At 41.3% G+C, this 26,655-nt stretch overlaps 1 protein-coding gene across 2 annotated transcripts; it reads left to right on the top strand.

Annotated features, from left to right (window-relative positions):
* The first annotated feature begins 4,356 nt into the window (after nt 1-4,356).
* Nucleotides 4,357-24,091, top strand: LOC308665861 (uncharacterized protein). Of its 2 annotated transcripts, none has more exons than XM_081324169.1 (7): nt 4,357-5,115; nt 9,889-9,963; nt 12,299-12,367; nt 16,085-16,135; nt 17,284-17,325; nt 21,048-21,140; nt 22,665-24,091. In XM_081324169.1, the coding sequence occupies exons 1-7, from the start codon at nt 4,647-4,649 to the stop codon at nt 23,459-23,461; spliced, it is 1,596 nt and encodes a 531-aa protein (XP_081180295.1). In that variant the 5' UTR covers nt 4,357-4,646; the 3' UTR covers nt 23,462-24,091. The 2 variants fall into 2 exon arrangements, with proteins under 2 accessions (XP_081180295.1, XP_081180294.1); XM_081324168.1 differs by having other exon boundaries at nt 4,358-5,115; nt 17,272-17,325.
* Nucleotides 24,092-26,655: the final 2,564 nt, after the last annotated feature.

Raw genomic sequence — 26,655 nt, 5'->3', positions numbered from 1 at the left:
TCACTCAAAGAGGCAGATATAACCGCCTGGAACCAGCCTCGTGTCCTCTCCCGAGCTGCATACACCAGCCAGGAAGGGCATGGGTCCAATAAACATGTGGTGGAGCTCAATCTCCCCATAATCCTATCCACTTCCTCAGGGGTCACAGAAAAAAAATCCTTCATCTGTTTTTTACATTCATCCACATTTTCCTGATTTCTAAACAAAATCTCATTTAGACGCCAGGAGCGCCTATCTCTATTATCCTTATCTATCTCTAGCCAGACTGGACTATGATCAGACATAGTTCTTAGAGCACCCAGTCTTGAATTTAATAAGTACTTTGGGTCCATGACTCTAATATGTGTTTCTTGTAAACCAATAACATCATTCTTAAATTATTTTAAATATTAAAAAACTTTCTTTCTCTTCTACGATGAATTTAAACCATTAGCATTCCAAATTAGAAACTTTATCGCCATCCTTCGCAACCCAAAGCTTTTGGAGCGCTTCTTCCAAGATCCCCTTTGCATTCTTAGGTAACGCCCTTCCCACAACTTCGCTATAGGTACGTTTTGGAGGTCCCATGACTTTCTGCTAGTCTTGTTCTTGCTCTCGTCTCGTTCGTCTTGAAGCAGCACGCGTCACCCGCTGGTCTCTAGCCTCTTCCGATGATACTGAAATTTGATCCACTCCCGTAGCTTTCTCCTCTATCTGCGTTGTTCCTTCAGCAGCTCGTAGATTCTCACTACGTAGTTGAGGCTCTCCCTCGACATTTTTCTTTGTAGATTCCAAAAGTGGTATGGGGGTTGCTTTTAAAACATTACTGTAAAAATCACGTGCCTGCATCACTGTAGTAAGACGATGTCTCGTACCTTCATGCATCACCACCATACCCACTGGTATCTCCCATCTGAACTTAATATCACGTCGCCTTAATTCTTGTGCTAAAAAAGCAAACTCCTTCCTTCTCCTTAAGATTCTTGGAGGGATCTCTTTTAAAACCAAAACTTCTTGCTCCGCAATTGCAAATTTAGTATTGTAAGAGGCTTGGATGACCTCATTTCTAATTGCTCTCTTTGTAAAATAAACCACCACATCTCTGGGTAATTTCCTTTGTCTTGCAATCCACGAATTAGCATGGAAAATTTTATCTATATCTTCCATAATTACATCTGCTGGTCGCCCCAGCACCCCTTCCAAAGCCTCAGAAACTATTTCCTTCAAATTTTCTTTAGGATCCTCTTTTAAGCCTCTGATTCTGACAGCAAACACCATCTTGTGATACTGTACCAGGATCAAATCACTATCAATTTTCTCCACCACATTCTCAGTCTCTGACATTTTTGCTTCTAATCTGATGTTATTTTGGCTGAGATCTTCCACTCTTTCATCCAAACGCTCAATACATATAGCCATGCCTTGGAATGCATGTAAGATGTCTGCCCTTAATTCTGTTAATTTCTCTGTTAACTTCTCATCCAGCTTTTCATCCATAATCTCAGCTAATTGTTGCAATTGCTTTTCCAAAGCCTGTTGCATCACATTCTGCAAATCTTTAACTATAAAGGCTGGTGCAGGTGCAGGTGCAGGGGGCAATAAAGCTTGCAACGAAGACTGCTGCACTGGAGAAGCCCCCGCGCTTCTAAGAACTTTAGAGGATTTAGCCGCCATTTTCACCCACTATTGCCTGATACGCACTTTCACTTTCAAACTCCGCAAAGTCCATTGAGTTAAAGATCATAAATCCATTTTCACCTGAATCTCCTGCATCGCTCTGCCTGCGTCCAAGTTTTCCAAAGTTCTCTCTTGCTAGCAGGGATGGTTGCGGACGCCCTGTTCTGCTCCAAAAAAACCCGGAGCAGAAGCGCCTCGCAGTCTGGAGCAAGCCCAGGCTTCGGGGGGCTCAATCCTTCAGCCGCCAAAACTTTAAGTTCTGGCAGCCCCGGAGAGCTCTACCCCTACCTGGGCGCTCACCCCCTCCTCTTCTCCCGAGGAGGGGGCTTCCGAGCCGCCGAAACAGCTGATCGGCGCTGTTTTCGGCGGCTCTACGGAGCCGCGGGGCTGACAGCCTAAAAATGGCTGCCTCCGGCGACGCCTTGCCATCCGGAAGTCCCTGTAATGCTTTTATTTGTAATGCTGGTTTCTGACAGTAATAAAATTAATTGATAACCATCTTCTTCGGAAAGCACAGCATTGTAATCATGATGCAGAATCTTTAATGAAGATTAAAGTTAATGTAGTTCATTAGGAGAGTTTGTAAGAACATATCTGGGGACATAAACTTAAGACGTCAATTAGATATTTCTAGGGGAATCTTTGGGGGGATTGTTTTGAATAATATGGGATAAAATAAACTTTTGTACATATAGGAATTTATTTAGGAACAATTACATCTAAACTGAGTTTACAGAGAAATTTGGAATTGCAAATAGGTTTGAAAGGAATAAAAGTATTACTCAGAAATTTCTAATGAGTCTAAAGGTTGAAGCAGAAGCCAACTGAAGATCAGAAATAATATTTTATCTAAGTATTGACAAGTACAAATACAAAAAGCAGAAGTTACAAATTGTAAGAGGCTTCTTGAAACATAGGAGATGGCCTGTGGTAACAGAAAATCAGATGGTGAAAGATAGCCTATGGACAAAGGGGCTTCCTGGAACATGGGAGGGACAGTGGTTTTAGGCGGTCTGGAAAGTTTATCGGATGATTAGGGAAGGGGTGTTGAGTGCGATAGGGGAGGTGGAATCTGCGTCAGGGATAGGATATAAAAATGTGTTAAACAGCTCTAAGGTGTGGCTGCACTCCTGTGTGTGTTTCAGTCCACCAAGCCTTTGCAAACGCTTCTTTTGAAATAAAAACTTTGTTGCTGGAATTCGAAGTGTGTTTGTTTTGTTTTGGATCTTGAGCCACGTTCCAAACAGGTTTAAGGCTAAATAAAAACTGATTATGGTGAATTATACTGGAGAAAATAAGGTACAATAATGGTAGAAAAGCATCAAAAGAATACAGTAAATAGAATGTTGAGTACATAAAATATTAATGCTGAACTCCTACATATATTCATTTACCAATAAAAAGTATTGATCTCAAAGGGGCTTGAGTAGAGATTTATAGAATCTCACACTAAGAATGTAGTCTTGTGCACACTTATTTTGAATCACAGTTATGTATAGAAATTTATAGATAAATGTGCACTGGTAGAATTTTAAAAAGTGAAAAATAACTATCATAACATGCTATACATCTAGCTTGCTCTCAGTTTTTCTAATATTGAATCTCATCATAATAAAAACAGGTACTATCGAAACAGGTACTATTTCAGTGTATAGCAGTATCTGAGATGAATTTCTTATCACATCTTTTACTATTTTAGATAAATGTTTGTATTGCTTCAGTTGACATTTCTGAACTTCAAAAAAATAGAGACCCTGAGCATGCAAAGATTGCTGCATAATAAACCTATTTAAGTTAAATTTACATAACAGGTTAAGAAAAATCCAGTTAAGTTGACCTTGACTCCTGGAGACTACATACTCATGCAGGTCTTTTTGGCCAAAAAGGCCCAAGTTGTTTGTCATTGCCTTTTTCTGGAGTTTTCAATTCCCTGCTTGTCTCCCTCTAATAAACATGGTGCATATCAGCCGGCAAAATTAGCCAGTTGTTAGTTTAGGCCAGGGGTAGGCAACCTTGGCTCATTTATGACTTGTGGACTTCAACTTCTAGGATTCCTGAGTCAGCATGGTTTGTTCAGGAATTCTGGGTATTGAAGTCCACAAGTGATAAAAGAGCCAAGGTTGCTTACCCCTGGTTTAGGCCATAGAATCTCAGTATTATCATTCTGAGTTTATATAGAATAGACAACAATGTCTATATCTTTATTCCTTAACTTTGAATTGCAGCAGCCTTCTTTGGAAATTGCAGTTTCCAAAATATTGTTTTCCAAATATTTTTCCCTTATTAAAGTATTTATTTATTTATTTGGCTGATTCAATTAGGAGGTTAATATTTGTCGCCGTTCCGGTGACCTATTTACTTTTTTAAGATGCTGGGCTGAGCCAAATACTCTTACTTGCTGTTTTTGGACTAGGTACTGTTTGGGACACTTATCAGGGCTTAGTTTTCGAGGCAACCCTTTTTCTCGCGACAACCCATAAGAGGAGTTGGGGGGAGAATAAAATGGTTTTATTCTTTTTTGTTGTTGTTGCTATCCTATCAGTTTGTTGTTCTCTTCGGAAAAGGAAAAAGTTGTCAGTAAAGCATGCCATAGATGCCCGGGCCAGGAGCGGCTGTCCGTCAAAAATATAGGCTGTTGAAGAGGTTCAAATTAACTTTCACCAAGGGCGTGTGTTAATTCGACCGCTTTGCTCCCGTGAAGACGACACAGGGGAAGAGGACGACAAATAAGGGCGTAGAAAAAAAACGTAGAAGAGTTGAGAAGGAAAACTACGAAACAAATGCGGAGAGGCAAGGATTAAATCTCTACAACATTGGTTTTCGTTTCTCTTTTCAACCTGCAGCGCAGAATGAAAGTTGGCTGGTGCAAATCGATTAAAAAGAAAGAAGACCGCGACGCTGAAGACCAGTCCCCGGGGCGGCTAAGCTCATCGGCGGTAAAAAAACCCAGCCAGGGCTTGGTGAGCTTATAACAGACCGGAGAGGCGACTATGCCTATTGGAAAGTTAGTAGCCTCCTCGGACTCTCCCCGCCAGAGCGAGGCGGGCGGGGATGAGGAGAGGCTCTTCCTGTATCACGTGACACCCAGGAAGCCTCTGAGGAGAACCCCCTCGCAAAATGGCGGCGGCGGCAGCTTTAGAACGTGCGCCTCCATCCCCCAAGGCAGCGGCGGAAGCCATCGCGGTGGTCGTCGGCGGGAAGTGAGGTTTTCTGAGGAAGTGCTCGAGTACTCGACTGCGGGGACTGAGCCGAGGCTGCACGGCGTTGCGATGTCAGGAAGACGGCTTACCAGGAGGGCTGCAAAAAATGAAAGAGAGGCGGCGGCGGCGGCGGCGGCGGCGGCGGCAGAAGAGGAAGAAGAACTTGGTGTGGAGTTCCAACCGGCATGGCTGGCCGAGAAGGAAACAAGGACCGAGCAGCAGCATCCCAAAGAGGAGCAACTAGATGGATCTTTCAAAGGTAAGATATCAGCGCTGGCTTTTCCACGCCTGGCGCGCTCACTGACACCAGTCCGAGGGCAGTCTCGACTGCTGGTAACTTCGACGCTCGCTTGTTTTGGTGCTGTTGCTAAAGTGGCTGGCCATGTCCTTTGGGTAATTTTTGATTTTATCAATCTACTGCCCTCTGCAGGTAGTCCTCGACTTACGACCACAGTTGAGCCCAAAATTTCTATTGCTAAGTGAGACAGTTGTTAAGTGAATACACTGCAGACGTTAAAAGTTAGTGACATGGTTGCTAAGTGAATCTGGCTCCCTCCATTGCTTGTCAGAAGGTTTCAGATGGTGATCACATGACCCCCGGATAATGCAAATATGATCAGTTGTGAAGCATCTGAATTTTGATCACTTGTGGCTGCGAGTGCTGCAGTGATGGTAAATGTGAAAAAGGGTCACCACTTTTTTCAGTGCCGTTGTAACTTCGAAGTCAATGAATGAACTGTTGTAAGTTGAGGACTACTTGTATTTTTTGGGTGACCTCCCATCCAAATGATGCAGGCCAAACTGCCTTAGAAAGAAAGCCCCAACCAGATGCTGGCATCTATTGAAAACAGTGATGCTCAATTCCTGGTGTATAAAAAGCTTGCATTTTAACAGTGTGACATAGTGGGCTAAAGAGAACTGTGGGTCAGTTTACTTAAGGCCATCCTTCTCCCTTTGTGGGAATCGAAAATGCAAGCCAAATCTTCTGACTAAGTTCACTGTTGAGCTGATATATAATAGTTCTGCTTTTTGAGAAATTTGCTCTAAGAAACCTGCAGGAGCAGTGCTTACTCTGGCTCGGCCATGCCCAACTGAATCTATTTATCATAAATTTCCAAAAATAGAATTATTATACTGGAACCAAAGGTTGAGCGTTGATGATAGCTGCTACTTGTGCCATGAGGGTAGTGAGGACCTCATGTGTCAGAGTTGGTGTCTTTGCCAGCATGGAATCTAAGATTTTGCGAGCTATGCCAGTCATGCGTTCCCATGCTCCTCCCATATGGGATGCATGGGGAGGGTTAAATGTCCATACACAGTAGGCATTTAGATATTTGTCAGTTTCTGAATCAGGACAAATGCCTTCATCAACCTGCAGTTCCTTGGAAGCACCTATAAAGTTGGTTCCACAGTCGGATCTAAACACTTTAACTGGGCCTCGGTAGGCTTGGGACCTTCTTAGAGCGTTGATGAAGCAAGAGGTGTCCGTAGATTCAATTACTTCAATGTGGACAGTGCTCGTCGGACCAGAGGTGATCAAGCCAACAGCAATTGTTGGGCCATTCTTTTCACATGTCTTAGCATTCGAGCTGCCAACTGTGATGTAGGAATGGACCACGTAGCCTGGTCTGCTGGATTCTGATCTGTTGGCACACATCGCCATTGTTCAGGATTTGAAGATCTTCTGATTCTTTCTACTCTGTTGCTTACATAGACGTAGAAGCGTCTGCTTTGGTTGTAGATGTAACCTAACACCACCTTGCTGTCTGTATAGAAAGTGGTGGATTGTAGCTCAAGGTCTATCGTTTTCGTTGTCAGGTTGGTGAGTTTTATAGCCAGTACAGCACCACAGAGTTCTAACCTTGGTGCTGTGTGGGCTTGTTGTGTTGCTAGTTTCGCCTTTCCCATGACTAAACCAACATTGTAACTCTCCCCGCCGTAGACTCTGATGTATACTACAGCTGCTATTGCCTTTGTTGAAGCATCTGAGAACACGTGCAGCTCTTTCTTCGTTGTGGCAGCAAGTGAAATGGGAACATATGTGCTCTGTATGTGGACGCTTTGGAGACAACTTAGGGATCCGTACCACATCTGCCAGTCTTGCTTCTGTTCTGGCGGAAGCAGCTTGTCCCAGTCTGTGGTGTCTTGGGAGAGTGCACACAGAAGAAGCTCCCTTGGACTGTTACAGGTGCAACAAACCCTAAAGGGTTGAACAGGCTATTTACTGTTGACAAGACTCCTGTTCTTGTGAAGGTGGTGTTCTTTGCCGAAATTCTAAAAGTGAAGATGTCCTTCTTCAAGTCCCAACACAGACCGAGACTGCGTTGGATAAGAGGATCGTCTGTGCCAAAGTCGAAGTCCTGTAGACCCTTAGCGTGGTCTTCAGGATTGAAGACTTCCAACACTTCTTCGCTGTTGGATGCAATTTTGTGCAGCCTAAGGTTGGCTGCCGCTAACATCTGGCGTGTCCTTTTTAATAGATAGATGGCTTCTGCTGGAGTGGGTACAGATTTGAGGCCGTTGTCCACATAGAAATCCCGTTCTACGAAGCGTCTGGCGTCTGCACCGTATTTGGCTTCCCCAATACAGGCAGTGTGTGGCAGGCCATAGTTAGCGATTGCGGGGGAAGAGCCATTTCCAAAAACGTGCACTCGCATTCTCTATTCTGTTATCTGCTGGCTGTGCTGGTCATCACTGAACCACAGGAAGCGCAGGTAATTGTGATGATCTTCCCTGACGTAGAATGAACAAAACATCTGCTGGATGTCAGCCATGACCGCTACAGCTTCCTTTCTGAAGCGGATGAGCACTCCAGGCAGACTGTTGGTGTGGTCAGGCCCTGTGAGCAGGACTTTGTTCAAAGAGATGCCTTGGCATCAAAGACTACTCTTTGTGCACTGGCATCAAAGACTACTCTTATCTGACTTGGTTTTTGTGGGTGGTACACTCCAGAGAAGTGTACTAGCATTCTTCATCTTTCCTCAGTGGTGGGGCAGGCTTGGCGTGTCCACTCTGGATCGTCTTATCTAGGATAGGGAAGTGATCTGCCGGGTGCGACAGGTGAGGCATGGTTCTTGCTACCTCTGGTGTTGGACTTTGACTGCGATCATCTAGTGAGGAGTCCCATTCTAGCAATGGCGGCGGTAGGGACTGTGAACTCCCATCAAACGACTCTATGCATAGTCCAGTGACTTTCTGGTATAGCATAAACTCCAGGAAAATGGTTTTAAACAAAGATTTATTGTCCAAGAATTCTAAGCAGAGACTTACTTTGCAGTAGATACATCTGGTCATATTCATATCTGTACATTCTCAAAGCTAAAAAGGAATAATTCCCCATCTCAGCTAGACATGGTAATGAATGCCAAACGATGCGTGCATGATGCTTGATAGACAAAGACTTTTACAACCCTGGCATATAGCCGGGACATCCTGTAATAAACTTTGAAGCCCCTCCCACTGACTAGATAAGATATAGGACTGACCAACAAACAACTAGACTACATTTCCCAGAGGCCATCTTTTAAGGAGACAGCGTTTAACCCTTTAAATGCTAAATGCTCTAACACAGTTCTTAATTCCTAAGCTAGCTATATAATGGACCAGATGACTATATACTGGTCCAGCACAATTATATTGCTGGTGATTTATGAATTGGTAGTAGGAATACATAATAAAAGATAGCCTGAATTGATAATATATCTTGGTTTTTGATTCTTTTAAAAACTATTGGTATAGTAATAATAAAGTTGGAAGAGACCTTGGAGGTCATCTAGTCCAACCCCCTACTCAGGCAGGAAACCCTATACCATTTCAGACAAATGGCTGTCCAGTCTCTTCTTAAAAACTTCCAGTGTTGGAACATTCACCACCTCTGGAGGCAGGTTGTTCCACTGGTTAATTGTACTAACTGTCAGGAAGTTTCTCCTTAGTTCTAGGTTGCTTCTCTCCTTGATTAGTTTCCATCCGTTGCTTCTTGTCCTGCTTTCAGGTGCTTTGGAGAATAGCTTGACTCCCTCTTCTTTGTGGCAGATATTGGAACACTGCTATCATGTCACCCCTCGCCCTTCTCTTCATTAAACTATAGAATTCATATTTACATCTGTCTCCCATACAATAGTATGCATTGTTTAATTGTTCAGTAAGAAGACACCTGATTTTTAGTGGAATTACTTGACTTGAGAAAATGCAGGTGACTATGAAGAGTATCTTTTTATAATTTTTAAAAATGAAAATATCCCTGAGATGAAATGGTTCAAGTTCCGTTTTGCTAAATTGGTGCAATTTGGTGCAATGCAATTTGCTTAAAAAAACCTGGAGAAAAAGCTTAAACATGGCTTAGGTTTATCTTCCAATTTTCATGGTAATTTTTGTCAGTGCAAAAGGGAAAGAACCAGTGGTGGGCAGAACCAGTAGCTAATTTTTTGTTGCCAGGCCCAGAATGGACTTTCGGAAGTGTCATCCACACAGAGAACCAGTTCACATATTTGAACCCCATCACTGGAATGAACTATTATATTAAATAACTGATAAGAAAAGGGACGTATGAGAGAAGTTACAGTGAGGAAACCATTATTTTATTTTGAAAGGTCTTTTGGGAACGTTTCTGAAGTATAGGAACTATGTTTTATATTGTGAACTATCAACTAATTTTTCCAAGGGTCCCACAAATTTTAAGAGCCTGTTCAAAGACGATTTCTCCAAGAGGCTTAGTTGTATATAAAATGGCTACGTTGGAGGACATACTGGCATTCATTCAGAATGCAAAATACCAAGAATTGGGAGTCCTTTACTTCATATCCCACTTATATGCAGGTTCTCTTTTATACATTTCTGAAATATAAAAAGTGAGGCATTGGTAGCAAGAATCACAAGGTGTCCACAAATACTTTAGTACCTTTGCATTCACCATTACATAGGACTAGGAGTGGTGTGATAGTCACCTCTAGTTAACACACAAGTTAAATAAATAGTATCTGGATGTTTGCCTGTTTATGCTTTATTTATAAAAGACTTTCCCCTCTATATTTAGAAGAATGTTCCTCAAGTGAAACCAGAAACCGAGCGTCCAACAAAAAATTTAATGACAAAATGCAAATACAGACAGGTAATCTTGGATTTTCTTTATGGTAATAAACATTTTGTTAATTATATCTGAAATTCCACATGTAAGCATTTTTTGGTAAAATTATTATTTGAACATAATACTGGATTTTACCCATTCAAAGGATGAAAGATTTTGCTTCAAAGGACTTGGTTAAGTTCATATTAGAAAGCTAATATTGAAATGTCTGTTCTCATGAAATACAGGTATTTCTCAACTTATGACCAAAATTGAACCCAAAATTTCTATTGCTGCGACATTTGTTAAGTGGCAAGAAAAGTAGTAAAACGGATCAAAATTCACTTAACAAATGTCTCACTTAGCAACAGAAATTTTGGGCTTAATTGTGGTCGTAGCTCAAGGACAAAGATCAGTTTCCATTTCATTTTCTAATACTGAACATACTGAGTTGTGATGACAAAGATGGATTATGAGTAAAATCTTGAAAAATGTTGTCTTACAGTTGTTGCACATCCTTTGAAAAAGTTAGAGATTATGTTTTCTTATTGTTATTGATGGAAGAAATACCAGTTTATTGCTGTGAAGATACTGGATTTTTCTTTTCTGATGGTATCTTCATTAGAATTGTTCTTACATTTTTTGTATCTGAATTGCTCTTTTTTGAGATTTTTAAAAAATATAAGTGATTCGGGATTGTAAACATTCCTATTAGTTCTTCCTCTTAGATAAGCACACTTAATATACAAGTAAACCTTGAATTACGACCATTTATTCCGTCTAGCCACTCTGCCATAAAGCCCAGATCGCTGGAGGGGCTGCAGTGATGGTTGTCCTTCTAGAACTCTGTCCCACTTCCACACAGATCTCTGGAGCTCAGTCAGACTGACCATTGGGTTCTGTGTCACCTTTCTTACTAAGGCCTTTCTCCCCGACTGCTCAGTTTGACCGGGCGACCAGCTCTTGGAAGAGTCCTGGTTGTGCCAAACTTCTTCCATTTGAGAATTATGGATGACGCCACTTAAATTTATGGTACTGAATGAAGGGACCTATGACTTGTGCCTGAAGTTACAGCTATTGCGATTACCCCACAGTCATGTGATAAAAATTCAGGCCTTTGGCAGCCTGTCTGCATTTACAAGCACAGGGTGTTGCAACTGTTCCTACCTATCTATTCTCCCCACCGCCCATCTCGGCTGCCCACTGGGCCCGCCGACCCAAGCAAACATGTCCAGATCCAGGAAGCTTCACCGCCATCCAGCCTGCCAGCTTAAATAAGGCAAACTCACCAGTGCAAGCAAAGTGATTCACTTATCCTAGCCATTTTTCTGCAGCTGCTGATAGGTGTACCCAATCTGTGGAAAGCAGAGCACTATGAGAATAGAGCCCACTACATGGTGCTTCAGGAGCTTTCTTTTCTAAATTGGCCAGTTTGGAGAAGGGGGCTTTTCAGACACAACAGTAGCTGGCTTCATTCTTGCAATCTTTCGGAAGCCTCCTCCTCCAAATGGCCCAATTTGGAGGAGGCTTCTGAAGAATTGCAGGCATGGAGCCTGCTTTAAGGATGCTGCTAGGTGGCCTTGGTATATAGTAAAGGCTGTTCCTCATACAAACCGGGCCTTCCTGTCAGCAGCTGGTGAAAAATGACAAAGGTAAGTGGATCACTTGGCTTGTGCTGAAGGGCCAGGTGGGTGGGGAGGCTTCCCTGAATGTCTATGGCTTTGCACCACACTGCAGCACCTCTCCAACTTCGGTGGTCCTGCATCAGGCCATCTAGGGCCTTCCCCGCCCCCCTGAGGCTATATGTGTGTATTCCTTACCTCGGACTGTTTAACAGTCACAACCAAGAATTCAGATAGAGCAAAATAGTCACATCACAGCTTGCTTAATGCCACTTTGCTCAACAGCCGAGATTACAATTCTAGTTGTCATAAGTAGAGGACTATCTGTATCTATCTTTTTGCTTTGGTATCAACACGGTGACAAGTACACATTATATACAATTTCTGATCATTTTTTCAAATGATCAGTATTGCAGTGTTTGGTGCCAAGTTCATATAGTGTTTATGCATATATGTCTTCAGAAAGAGATACATATCACATAACAGATGCACTTTTATGTACATGTAAATAAGTTTGTAAGAAAATGTAGCACACAATAACACATGTACTTATTTGTACATATGCATAAATTTGTAGGAAAAAAGCATATTACAAAAAAGCCTAGTGGTTTTTTAAATATCTATTATATATGCATATACATTTTATTCTCATATTGTTATCTGGGAACTAGAACTGTTTTAAGTTTTTGTGTTGTTTTGTTGGATAGGTCTAGCTGGAACAATTTTTCTGTTTCATTTTTTCCTCTTTTCTTTGGTAGGAAATACAGATAACACTGAAATGTCAGGTGTCATTCTCACTCGACAGCCTATTAGGACTGCAAGAGAAGGTAAATAAAACCTGTGGCAATTTAACAAAAAATCTCTGTCATTTAAAATGTACAATTATTTAGGTTCTGTTTCCATTGGATAAATGTTTCCAAAGGTAATTCTGTTGTATTTTTAAATGTTTATATCATATTGTATGACCTGTAAGCTGCTCCAAATTATTGACTGAGATGGATGACCACAGAAGTTGAACAAATAAAAATAACTACAAAAATATTTTATAAAAGGAGAAAAACATGGTATCAATGCTGCTAACATTGGATGTTCTTGCTTTGACAACAGATGAAAATGCAGCCATTTTAGTTAATGCAGGGAGCAGGGTTTGGGGTGCGACCTCAGTTAGCAATAACAATAACTCTGCTGTGGGAACCTAAGGACAAACTGGGCCCAGAGCTGATAACGTTTAGGTGAGCTGGGGAGAAAGCCCATGCTTTAAGCTAATTGGGGAATGTGCTTTATGACTGTTTGTTGGGGGTGGGAATTGTACGTTGTTACTTTGTATCCAGGGGAGGGGAATTTAGTTTTTGGTTTCAACTATGTAGTGCCGATACTTTGTTTCCCAAGATTCTTTAAGGAAAACAATGCCTCAAAGTTCTTTTGAAGAGTTTCATCTGTCGGAACCATGACATATGGCATAAATATGTTTAACCATGTTGTTAAAACATTTTGATTCATGTTTCTACCAACCTTGTTTTATATTGCTGTGTTTTTACTTTAATTGTCCATTTCACTCCCTGATGCAGAATTCTCTAAAAGGGTGTCTTAGCATATTTTAGACTTCAGGATTTTTTTCTTCTTCAGCTAACAGCTTCATGATCCTGACATAAATGATTTTCAGCATTTCAGCATTATGAAGATAAAGATTAGTTCTGAGACAAACATGATTTCTCCTATAACATTTTGAGTAGTCTACCTCTATTTACTTGATCCTAGCTTTAACCTCATAGTCTGCCTCCTTTTGCCTCATGCGGTACATCATTTCCTCTCTTATTAGGATTGTCAGTTACAAAATTTTTATTAGTTTATCAGAATATAAAATATAAAGACAATGAAAATAATGGAAAAATGAGGGGGGAGGAATAAGTATAGGGTAAAAGGGGAAAAAGGGGGAAGCATTGACTTCCAACTCTTTTTAGAATAATAGAAGTTAATAACACTACAATTTCAACTTTTTACTTTTACACAATAATAAATGCTAGCCATTTCTATAATAGCAGAGCCATCAATCAGCAAAATCAAAGCCAAAGTTTTATTTTTTTTATCACAAGCACAAAATCCAGACGCGATATTTAAATGGAAACATTAGATGTTCTTTTCATATAACAGAGCAATCACTTTAACAATCTCTATTTTTCCCCTTTTTTCCCTTTTCTGTTTGTACATATTAATCTGTATACACTATCATCACTTATATTAACAAAACTTACTATTTCAAATTCTTTAATCTTAAAGGGGAAAATCCATTTTTTTAAAAATACCTATTTTAAGACTAGACTTTTCTTTGAAAATATTTCTAAAATCAATAAATTCTAGTACATTTTTTTAATTTCCTTCCAACATACTTTCAAATTCACTTTCAATAATATTTCACAAACTTGTAAAACTTATTCAAGCATTGTATATGGGGAAAAAATTCAAACCCACTTTATAAACACCAAACCACATTAGAACTTTCTTTCAATTGCAATATCAAACTTGTAAAAATCCATCCTAATTCTAATTGCCTCATTAAATTTAAGTCACTCTCTCCAGCTTATCCTCATAGTATATAATTTTCTTCTCTGGAATGTCTATCAAGTCTTTTTTTTCTCAAAAGAATTTTCAACCTTGTTAGTATCCATAAAGAAAAAAATCCCAAACTTGGCCTCTTGAGAATTGTGGATTCACTTGGAATTCTTGTTTCAGTTGCGCTGAGAGTTTTACAGTTAATCCATCATCATAATAAAGCTTGGTGTTAGATTTGTACTCCAAAGTTGCAGTTAAGTCTCTTACATTGTCAGATATTTGGGAAATTGCCTTGGTGGTTTGATAACTTTCTACACTTAAATCACACCTCTTGTTCTTTTATATCTATATATATTATATTCATATTTCCAAACTCCATGCTTCCTTATTGTAGCTTACCTCCAGCAACCTTCTTCCTTGTCATTTAGTCCAGAACTTCAAAAAGGTGTAACAGGCTGTGACTAAAAAGAATTTTTTTTGCTAATACAGATAATCCCATAAATTAATTAAGAAATGAAAGGCATGACTTATTTTCTGTTTGAAAAATAAATTCCAAAACAGCTGCTTTATCAACAATGAAATAATTGCAGCCCCATCCCCAGGTGAACATCTCACTAGTTGCTCTGAAGTACAGCTCCTGAAGCTTCTTTCAGACTGCTGCTGTAAGGAGGATTTTGTGAGGTGATTCTAGGACTCTCCCTAAGCCAGGAGAATCATACAAAAAGGCAGCTTGTTCCCTCTGTTAGTAAGTTAAAAAAAAACAACAAAAAACAGTGCAGAGCGAAAAGCCTCTCTGGGGTTGTCAACCATCGGCCATTTTTACAAGAAGCCCCTTATTAGGTTTGTCAGACATTTAGATTAGCTGAGACACTCTGCATGAATAAATCCAGTTGAATTATTTTCATTTGAATTTATTTATTTATTTATTTAATTCAATTTATATACCGCCCTTTTCCCGAAGGACTCAGGGCGGTTTACAGGGCAAAATTAAAACAATACAATATAAAAATTAAAATAAAATTAAATCAATAGCCCCAAAATTTAAAATTAGAATTTAAAACCTTAAAACCCCTCAGTCCAGGCCAGCTAACTCAAAAAGCCAGGTTTTTAGGTCCCGGAGAAACGAATGAAGGTCAGGGGCGAATTCAAAAGACTACCCATATTAATCTGTAGGAAAAACAAAAAAAAATTGTATTGTTCTTAAAAATGACAGTAACTTTCATCTCTGAATTATTTATTGATCTTTATTAGTGTCCAATTCAGCAGATACATAACAATTTCCTAATACAGGTAGGTCTCAGTGAGATTAATGAGTTCCACGAAATGGTAACCTTTTTCAAATCCACACTGTTCATAGTAGTATTTCTATGGGAAATACGGTAATTGGTTTCAGCATGAGAAAAACAATGGAAACTTTTAAACATAATTTTTATATGAATATTAATGAAAAGTTACAGTAAAGGATAAAAAATAATATATCTATAATTTAAATTTGTGGTTAAAGTCACAGAATAGTTATAGAAAACAAAAAAAATCTACTGTAAAATTCAGCCATTCCAATACCTTGTCCTATTTTAGTCTTGACCACATTCATGTCATTCAGTTACATCAAAGTTTTGCTCTAATGCAGGGGTGTCAAACTGCCAGCCCGTGGGCCAGACGCGTCATGCAGAAGCCTCACCCATCCCATTGCTGGCAACGGCAAAACACTCCCGAGTTTGACATGTCTGCTCTAATGTAATAATGAGCCTCTTCTTTTTAAACTTGTACTGTTTTCCTCTTGACAGGAATTTTCTTTTCTCCGTTTTGCACAAATAAAGATTAGCTGCATCTAACACTATTATTATGGATGTGTTTGCTTCAATTGTACACACACTAGACTCCCATTAACTGAATTTGGAATGACATTAAGTGTGACTGTCAATTTACAATTCTCACTAAATGGAATATCACGGGTTTTTTTGAACTTGCACTAACTGTGACCTATTATATAGGTAATTCTCCTTCCCTACCCCGAACTCCCGAGCTCAAGAGATCTTTGAAAGGTAAGCAAAGAGGAGGTTCCAGGACCTGGTGGGATGGGGAGCAGGCCTAAGGCCTGCAGGAACCCAGTGGGAGGGGGAGCAGGCCCAAAAGTTATGGGGATCCTGTAGGGCGGGGGAAGTAAAGCACAAAGTGTCTTGGATGGAGAAGGCCTGGAGCAGAAGCTTCCCATGACTTGCACTGTCGTTTAACAACTGCATTGGGGAGACCAGGGGATGAAGGTTATTAAGCAGGTTCCATTATGATCATGGGTCAAGGACTACCTCCACAGCCCATGTAATACTACAATAGATGTGTTAATAATGCATCTTCCAGCAACTGTTTTAATCAATGTGTATTTTATGAGATTGAAATCAGGTGACTTTGCAATCACTTATTGGGCTTATAATAATTTGCCTTTGATGCATATTGGTAGGCTCTAGGAGACAGACAGACAGACAGAGGAATCTGTGGTTTTATTTGTGCTTGCCTGGATTATGTAATAGTCTCTTGACAGCTGTTCCCAATTCCTCTCTCTATTCCCTGATCTTAGTGCTGTTTTGGACTGCCAGTCAATATTCACATCTCATAGCATAGCTTTCTTTATTAACTCCCTTTTCAAGCCAGAAGCAGCTTAAACTATTGATGCTTGTGTTTAAAATCATCCAGTTACAAACCTCAAATTTTATCTATTTGTCTTTATTTCTCTTTACACTCCTGTCATTCTAGGTTTCTTTGAGTAGAGCTTGGTTTCTGTTCATGTTGTATTCTTAAAAGAATCAGATCCTACTTTCTTTTAAAACTTGAAAAACTGTAGAGTTTAAATACCTGAATATTCAACTAGTAGGATATTGTAAGGCATGGTTAGTCACCCTACTGTCATTAACTTTGGCAATTCCTAGATTATGACTTGCTTTTTTATCATGGATATTTTTGATCATATTTTAAGAGAATGTTGCAAGTACACATGGCTGCTGTGTTTTGTCATATTTTTGCTGGTTTAATTAACTAGTGAAGTAATTTTGGATGGAATTTTGTAATTGGTGAATAAATATTTTTTTAACCAGTATCTGTTCTTGCATTTAGACATACTGTAATAACGAAGAGATAAGACTTCTTGGATTATATCTCTAATATAATCATTTGTTCTCCTAATGAGGTTCTTTTTCAGATTCAGCGCAGAATTCGGAGGATTTAAGGCACAGAAAACAAAGTATTTATTAACATTATGCTCTGTTATACGTAGAATTATGCTATTTGGTTTAATATTTCATATTTTGCATATTTATATTAACTATATGTGTTCTTTTTATGATCTGCCACTATAAATGATAACAGATATCTAGTTCTGACTGAGAGTACTATAGGTCTGTCAGTAGGTTAGAATTATTACTGTACTTCTCTAAGTGTGTTTTCAAATTAAATGTATTGAAAAGTACAATTAGCCTTCTTATTGGTTGAACACAACATTGTACTAGTAGTATGATTTTGCTTTGGAATGAAAGGCAAACCTAGTGTCTTCCTATTAACTCATATTTGGAAGAAAATCAGATATAGGTTACCATTTAGGTAACTGTTATCCTTGAAAGAAGAGTTAATGTAAAAAAGATAAAGAGAAAAATGTCATATTTCATTAATGCACCAAAAATTGGTGTTTTTTCCATGAGAAGATTGGAAATTTGGAGAAAATGAGAATAACTTGACTGGTTTTTAAAGGGTAATAGAGGTCAGGCCCTCTATTGGTTCTTCTGTGTTACTTATTTTTGGAACTACATAACTAAAACTAGTTTTTATTTTCTAAATTTAAAAAATGTAAATACCATTGTGTATTAATTAAAAATGTAAATTCAAAACTGGCCAAATGCCTATCTGCAGATCAGACCTAAAATATTTTCATTGATTTCTAGAAGTTATAGGTCCCTTCCAATTACTACTACTACTACTACTACTACTACTACTACTACTTCTTCTTCTTCTTCTTCTTCTTCTTATTATTATTATTATTATTATTATTATTATTATTATTATTATTATTATTATTATTATTTTCTAAGAACTATAATCTTTTGGATTTGATTTTGGAAGAATTGCTTTGAAATGCAAGGATAATACCTGTGTAAAATGCATTAAAGCAGCTGTGTAATTCTGGAAACGAAGGTGGCAGTTTAATGAATTACCGTATTTGTTCTCTTGATTTTCTGCATGTTTTGAAGTAATTCTTCAAAAGTAAATCTCTAGCATTGCACTGGTCTAGTTTCTAGGATGGGGATAGGGAATCATATTTTGCATCTGTAGTAGAGCTTTTTAAAATCAAACAACAATCTGTGCCCCACCCCAAGTTATTTTAAATGTGAAAATTTTTCTTGTTCTGAAGGAATTTCGCAGATTTATTATGTGCTTAAATTACCGTATATACTTGAGTATAAGCCGACTCGAGTATAAGCCGAGACCCCCAATTTCACCCCAAAAAACTGAAAAAAGTTATTGACTCGAGTATAAGCCGATCCGCCGTTCTGCAAGCCTCCGCCGCCGGCGGAGGCTGGATCCGCGCTCTGCAAGCCTCTGCCGCCAGCAGAGGCTTGATCCGCCATTTTGCAAGCCTGAATACACAGGAATACCCTGTGTGGCCGCGGCTCTCGGGGAAGCCCTGGCTGTCCGCTTCCTCGCTCCACGCTGCCATTCGGGGCCCGCGCGTTCCCCGGGCAAATCGCGGCGCCCAGCAGGCGAGGAAACACGCCCGCTCCAGTCGCCCCCCCTTCCCTCAGGAGACGCGAAGCAAGTGACCGCCCGGAGCTTACCGAGGACCTGCGCGCGGCCGAGGCTTCAGTGCTTCCAGGATCGCGCGCACCTCTCCCAAGCCGCCGCCGTCCGGAGACCTGCCGAAGTTTGGGGAGGTTTGGGGAGGTGCACGCGCACCTCCCCAAACCTCCCCAAACGTCGGCAGGTCTCCGGACCTCCGCGCCCTGCCTGCCTGCTTCTTTCCGCTGCGGAAAGAAGCAGGCAGGCAGGGCGCGGAGGTCCGGAGACCTGCCGACGTTTGGGGAGGTGCGCGCGCACCTCCCCAAACCTCCCCAAACTTCGGCAGGTCTCCGGACGGCGGTGGCTTGGGAGAGGTGCGCGCGATCCCGGAAGCACCAAAGCCTCGGCCGCGCACAAGTCCTCGGTAAGTTTTTTTGTTGACTGGAGTATAAGCCGAAGTGGAATTTTTCAGCCCAAAAAGTGGGCTGAAAAATTCGGCTTATACTCAAGTATATACGGTAAGCATTCTCATGACTCATGCCGGCGTCTACTTCCCTCCGCCCTGTGCGTTCCCACAGAGAGGGTCTCCTCAGGGTGCCACCGGTCAGAGAATGTCGACTGGTGGCCCCCAGGGGGAGATCCTTCTCTGTGGGCGCCCCGGAGTTATGGAACCAATTACCGGTTGAGCTCCGGACGGCGCCCGATCTTCGCTCCTTTCACCGCGATCTGAAAACATACTTGTTCGAGCAAGCCGGCCTGGCCTGAGGGGGGATTGGTGGGGTCTTTTTACTATTTTTATTGGGGTTTTTTACCATGTATTACTGTATTTTTAATCGGGCATGTATTTAATTATTTTTTATTTTTTGTAAATCTCTGTGTTTTATTCTTGCCCTGTACACCGCCCTGAGTCCTCCGGGAGAAGGGCGGTATAGAAATATTAATAAATTAAATTAAATTAAATCAGATTATCTAATCTCAGTTATATCAGTTTTGTCTGAATTATAGCAAATTATCGTTTTACCCTTGACCATCTAAAAAGATATAAATAATTTCTTTGAGGGTTTTTTTTTTAGTATATGACACGTAGCCAGGAAAGACTACAATACTTTTTACCACTGGGTAGTTCTGGCATACTAAGATTGCTAGTTCATTTTATTCACGCATGCGCTCTCTCCATGGTACACCATGGAGGGTGAACTAGCTTTGCTAGTTTGGGGGATATCTTTGTTAAATTACTCTACTAGGTGTAAGATATACAACATTTCACACAAGCCTCTTTTTAATTAAACTAGTGGGATTTGAATTTAGAATAGTTGGATTAGGATACATTTTAAATTTTTTTCCATGTGCTACAGAATTAAGCCCCTATTTCAACTCCTTAACATACAAAAATATTTGAGAGGGACCACGATTGAGAAGGTGAGAGATGCTTGTGCACATAAAGCCACAGGATTAATTCCTAATATGCTTGAATAAATGGCTGTTGACTTGTCTAAGCAAACTGGAAAGTTCAGAACACAGTCTTAAAAGGCTCCAGCTTTTACAAGCCTCATGCAAAGCAGGGTCACTTGCACTACTCCTTTCCTCTCTGCCTGGACAAACAAAGCCCAAACTCTTATTTTTTATCTATCATTTTCCTCCCCACTTTGCTTGGACAAGTTGATGACCACCTTGTCAGAGTAGCAGCAAGTTCTTTCAATGATCCTTCTTTGTCTCACAAGCTGGAACCCTGTCACAACCTGATTATGCTGACTGTTGGATTATTTATCCAAAGCAGAGAGGAAAACATGGAGTAAGGTTTGACAGAGATCTAGCCCAGTCTTACAGCAGTCCAGCAATCCTCGTGGCGTATACAGTTAGAACTGGATCATTTTTTTTCCTGCTAGACAAAATTTGGATTTTCTACAATTGCTGCTATAAAGAGCAAATATTAACACAAGATATGTGCAACCAAAAGCGGAAGATCTATCTAAGAATTAAAACATAGATATTACAAATTATGTAAAAATAAACTCAAATTAAGCCCCTTTAAATTAAAATTATTTAAAATTTGATTGTACTATTGCTTATTTCCAATTAAAATGTTTTACAGTATAAATTTGCAAAGTTATAACATTGCTTTGATATATAAATTAAAAAATAATTACTGAAAGTAATGTATTTATCTCTTCTTCTACCCAAATGTCAAACTATTAGCAAAGGCTGCCACAATATTAGCAGATCACAAAATCACAAAGGGTGAGAAGTTCAGTGTTCTACAGAAGAAGGATCTACAGACTGCTTTAAAAAGTAAGATTTTTAATCCTTTAGAACTAAGTATGGTGGTAGCCAGTACAGTCTGCTATATATGCACTCCTGTCTGAAATATCTGAGGAACCTGGACCTCTCTGTAATACAGACAAATGCAGATGTACTTGGTTATGCAGAAAGATTTAACTTCCTTTCTCTATTTTGAAGACTGGGGATACAATCTAATAACTAGATTCACTGCCAGAGAGAAGCAAACGAGTGATAAGGTGAAGTGCATATGGGAAAGAACAGAGTATTAAAGAATATAATTTACAGTTAGCCCTTACTTGGTGTCTGGATGTAATTCTGGGTAGTTTTCACCTATAAGCCATTTAATGGCATAGAGATCCTAATAGAGGGACAGCCCGTTTCCTGTAGTGTCCATCCACTCTGTTTGCTCCGACAGCTTTAACCTGCTTCAGGTCCCATTGACTAGACCAGTGGTGGCGAACCTATGGAACACATGCCAGAGGTGACACTCAGAGCCCTCTGTGGGCACGTGTGCCGTCACCCCAGCCCCGCCTCCCCTTGTGGCCCCCTCCTCACCAGCAGCCCCCCCGGAGGAGAGTCGCCCCCAGGCGCGGCCCATGCGGAGCAGTGCAGCCAAGGACATGGCAGCGGGGCAAGACTTCACCCTTGTGCCCCGTCGTGTGTAGTTGATGCTGCAGGGCGCAGGTGGAGGGTGTAGCCGCCATGGTGCTGCTGGGCCGCCTGGGTGATCTGCAGTGGGCCTTGGAGGCGGTGAGTGTCCCTGCAAGGGGGGAGGGGCAGAGCAGGCGGGACAGGGAGGGGCTGGTTCTTGGGCACTCGGTCTCTAAAAGGTTCACCATCACTGGGCTACACTGTCATTAAGTGGAAACAGAGAACAACATTTTACTCCATTTATCCTCTGGGGCAGTGTCTCCTCCTCCAAGATCCATATGATCTCCATCATGCCCATTTTCAAGCATTCTTTAAAATCCCAGCTTTTTCCTAGGCCTTGGGTTAAGATTGATTGGTAGGCCCTTTTGAACTGAAGAGACATGATTTTGTTCCCTTGGATAGTTGTTTTATGAATGTTATTTTTATGGAATTGTTACCGGTATTTTAATTTTGTGAAGCTGCTTTGTTTTATAGGGTTGGGCAATCTAGAAATTTAATAAATAATAAAACTATTTTCAGATATTAATATTGTACATTGATTGTGTATGGTATAGGTTTGAGTCACTTCATGAGAGGTTCTTTGGTCAATCTGAAGAGGTTAATTTTTTTAGCAAAAACCTAAAATATAGTGATAAATAATGGACTGCATGCTAAATCAGTTTGGTTATTTGTGTATGGTGTGTTAAAATATTCAGTAAAAAAATATTCTACTTTATTTTGACTGAAAATCTTGACACTTTCCTAATGAGTTAAGAATTCTTTGCAGTCTGTTTTTCTGGAATGCTTAATTTCTCAAGTAAATAAAGTTATATGCTTAGTGTAGTAGAATGTGACTGTATTACTGAAAATGTTGTTTCTTCACTTCTTACATGTTTGTACTAGTTTCAACACCTGAAAGAAGATACTCACTTACAGCAATTGTGATATTTGTGGCAACTTGCATTGCTGCTGGTGGATGGTATATATTTCAGTATTCATCAATTCATGCTTCAGAAATTGACTACAAAGTTCTACAAGCATTTAAAAACCAGATGAAAGAGCTCAGGAACACCTACCCAAGTCAAGACACAATAGTGTGGAACAGAATCCAAGGTACTTTTGAGAAACGTCTTAATTCTTCTCACACTCATTTGGAACCAGCTATTTTATTGCTCACCGCTTCAAAGGAAGCTGAAGATGTGTTGAAGTGTTTAAGCAACCAGATTGCTGATGCTTTCTCATCTTCTCAAGGTGCGCTTTCCATTAAAATTGATGGGGCCAGCACAAGAGCTCAAGATAGTGATGTTGTCAAACTTACTGTTGATGAAAAGCTGAGCTCTGGTTTTGAGAATGGTAACAAAGCAGCAGTAGTCCATCGGTTTGACTCATTGCCTGCAGGTTCCACCCTGATTTTTTATAAGTACTGTGACCATGAAAATGCAGCGTTTAAAGATGTGGCTTTGCTGTTAACTGTTGTTCTGGATGGGGAGTCCCTGGAAAAGAGCTTTTCCCTGTTGGAAGTCGAGGAAAGAGTGAAAGATTTCCTCTGGGCTAAATTTACTAACTCAAACACACCAGAGTCCTATAACTACATGGATACAGACAAGTTGAGTGGCTTGTGGAGTCGCATATCCCACCTTGTCTTACCTGTATGGCCAGAAAATTTCCTCCCTCAGGAAAATTGCTTGCAGATGAAATAACTTAAGAAAAGGGAGCAAGAAGAAAATATCTTACAACACATTATGTATTGTATAAATCTGTTAATGTTTGCATAATGAGAAGGTTGTAATTTACTAATCAGAATTACTAAAGTTAATAGGTGATTTCAATATCAGAATAAGATTTCTCCTTTATAAGGAAGCTGGTAATTTATAAAGAACGTGTAGACCTTTAACACGATTCTAGTGATTTGTTGGAAATCAAGTTTTTATACTGAGGGGGGGAAATCTTGTTGCTCAGGCCCACGCAACTTTGTGTAATATGAATTTTTTAAAGCATCAAAATCCTTTTAAAAATACTTTGTGAGCAACAAGGTAATGAATTATATATAGTACATGATTCTGTCTTTCTGTGCTTGACGTTTACTGGACAGCAAAGTTGAAGTTGACACCAGGTTTTCCTATAGCCTAAGAAGAATTCTGTTCTACTCCATTTCCCAAGACTGCATTCAAAAAAACCTTGTTACTAGATTCTGTAAATGTCTGCTTTGGCTACAAAATTATGTAAAATGTTAGCCTATGTCCAGTCAACTCAATGACAGACTGTTTCTCTCATTTGGAAATGGCCTGTAGATATATGTATGTGTCCAAACAATTATAGTTATGTCAATCCAAAAACACAAGGCTCTTCTGTTTGTTCAGTAAGACCACCACCACTAGACCAGGGCTTTTCAACCAGTGGTGTGGGTACCACCTGTGATACATTGGCAGGTGGTACGCGAACATCCTAGAAAAGTGGTAGCGGGGGAGGGGAATGGCAGCACCACACAAGCCTGAGCGGGAGATGGCTGGAGCTGCGGGGCTGTTAGGGCTCAGCAGAAGCACCAGGATCAGCACTTCTTCAGGGCTGTCAGGGCTCAGCGGATGCACCAGGATGAGCGCCAGGCTCCAGTTGGACGTCGGCGCTGATCCTGGTGCTTCTGCTGAGCCCAGAAGAAGCGCCCATCAGCTGGAATGTTGCAGCATCTCCAGGGTCTTGTGATTTACATTCAGATACTTGGCTGCTACCACCATTCAGATACTTGGCTGCTACCACCCAGCAGATGGGGGAATAAAAACCAAACACCCACCCACCCCACCCCTGCTGCCAATCCTCAACAGAAATGCTCACAATGAAAACCTCGGACAGGAGGAAGAGCACCACCGGGCGGGCGGGCAGGTGTATTGCTTGGCTGTGGCTTGGGGGGCACTTTTTTCACTGCCATTGTAACTTCAAACAGTCACTAAGCGAACTGTTATAAGTCGAGAACTACCTGTACTTCATCTCTTTTTTTCTTTTGGTGATCAAGTTTTTGACACCTTGCTAGGTGACTGGTGGTACTTGGATGTTGCCATATCCTAAAAGTGGTACAATGGGTGAAAAGGGTGAAAAGCCCTGCACTAGACAACTAAAGGCATCCTTCAGATTTATGAGAAACTTGCAAATTTTTATTTGAAATGTATTTATTTATTCGGTCAATGACCAGCAACATTAAATAATAAAATGAGGGATAGGAAACAGTGATAGGAAGTACAATCAGGATAAGAAAAAGAAGTAGGTGCAATTATATATTGGCAATTATAAATCAAATATGGTGTACTCCAAACACCTCATTACAATAATACCGTTTATTTATCTAACACTGATAAAAGTAATACAGGTAGTTCTTGACTTGCAACAATCCATTTAGTGACCATTCAAAGTTACAATGGCACCGATAGTGACTTATGACCATTTTTCACACTTACCGGCATGACCGTTGCAGCATCCCCATGATCACCTGATCAAATTTCGGAAGTTTGGCAACTGCAGTGTTCCGTGGTCACGTGATCACCCTTTGCGACCTTCTGACAAGCAAAGTCAATATTTCTATGTGTTACAAAGGGCAAAACCTTTTTTCTTAAACAAAGCAGACTGCAGAACTACGAAGCCATCAAACCACAGTGTGGCACATACCAAGGACGGAAAGCTTGGCTTGCTTTTCTATTCGGCTGAGCAAAGAGTCTGGAGAGGGGCACGAGCCTCTTACCACTTGTCTCTAAGGGAGGACGCCAGGCTCTGCTCTCCCCACATGAAATGGAGCAAATCATCCCCCGCTGCCCAAAACATTTTTCTAGAAACCAGCACTCTGGGCAAGCTTACTGATTCTGCAGCAAAGACAGCTAGTATTTGGGCGCCAGCAAAGAAAGCCTTCCCTTGCTTTCATTCTCGGTTAAGCTGAAAGAAAAGAGCTTGCAAAGGACCACATACCGTATATACTTGAGTATAAGCCGAATTTTTCAGCCCACTTTTTGGGCTGAAAAATTCCACTTCGGCTTATACTCCAGTCAACAAAAAAAACTTACCGAGGACTTGTGCGCGGCCGAGGCTTTGGTGCTTCCGGGATCGCCCGCACCTCTCCCAAGCCACCGCCGTCCGAGACCTGCCGAAGTTTGGGGAGGTTTGGGGAGGTGCGCGCGCACCTCCCCAAACTCCGCGCCTTGCCTGCCTGCTTCTTTCCGCAGCGGAAAGAAGCAGGCAGGCAGGGCGCGGAGGAACGGAGACTTGCCGACGTTTGGGGAGGTTTGGGCGCCTCCCCAAACCTCGGCAGGTCTCCGTTCCTCCGCGCAGACCTGCCGACGTTTGGGGAGGTTTGGGCGCCTCCCCAAACCTCCCCAAACGTCGGCAGGTCTCCGTTCCTCCTGCCGACCTTTGGGGAGGTTTGGGCGCCTCCCCAAACCTCGGCAGGTCTCCGTTCCTCCTGCCGACCTTTGGGGAGGTTTGGGCGCCTCCCCAAACCTCGGCAGGTCTCCGTTCCTCCTGCCGACCTTTGGGGAGGTTTGGGCGCCTCCCCAAACCTCCCCAGGTCTCCGTTCCTCCTGCCGACCTTTGGGGAGGTTTGGGCGCCTCCCCAAACCTCGGCAGGTCTCCGTTCCTCCTGCCGACCTTTGGGGAGGTTTGGGCGCCTCCCCAAACCTCGGCAGGTCTCCGTTCCTGTTTGGGGAGGTTTGGGCGCCTCCCCAAACCTCCCCAAACCTCGGCAGGTCTCCGTTCCTCCGCGCAGACCTGCCGACCTTTGGGGAGGTTTGGGCGCCTCCCCAAACGTCCCCAAACCTCGGCAGGTCTCCGTTCCTGTTTGGGGAGGTTTGGGCGCCTCCCCAAACCTCCCCAAACCTCGGCAGGTCTCCGTTCCTCCGCGCAGACCTGCCGACCTTTG

The sequence above is a fragment of the Vipera berus genome (assembly GCF_964194415.1).
Source record: "Vipera berus genome assembly, chromosome: 3".
NCBI lineage: Eukaryota > Metazoa > Chordata > Lepidosauria > Squamata > Viperidae > Vipera > Vipera berus.
This window is presented reverse-complemented; position numbering and strand designations above follow the sequence as displayed.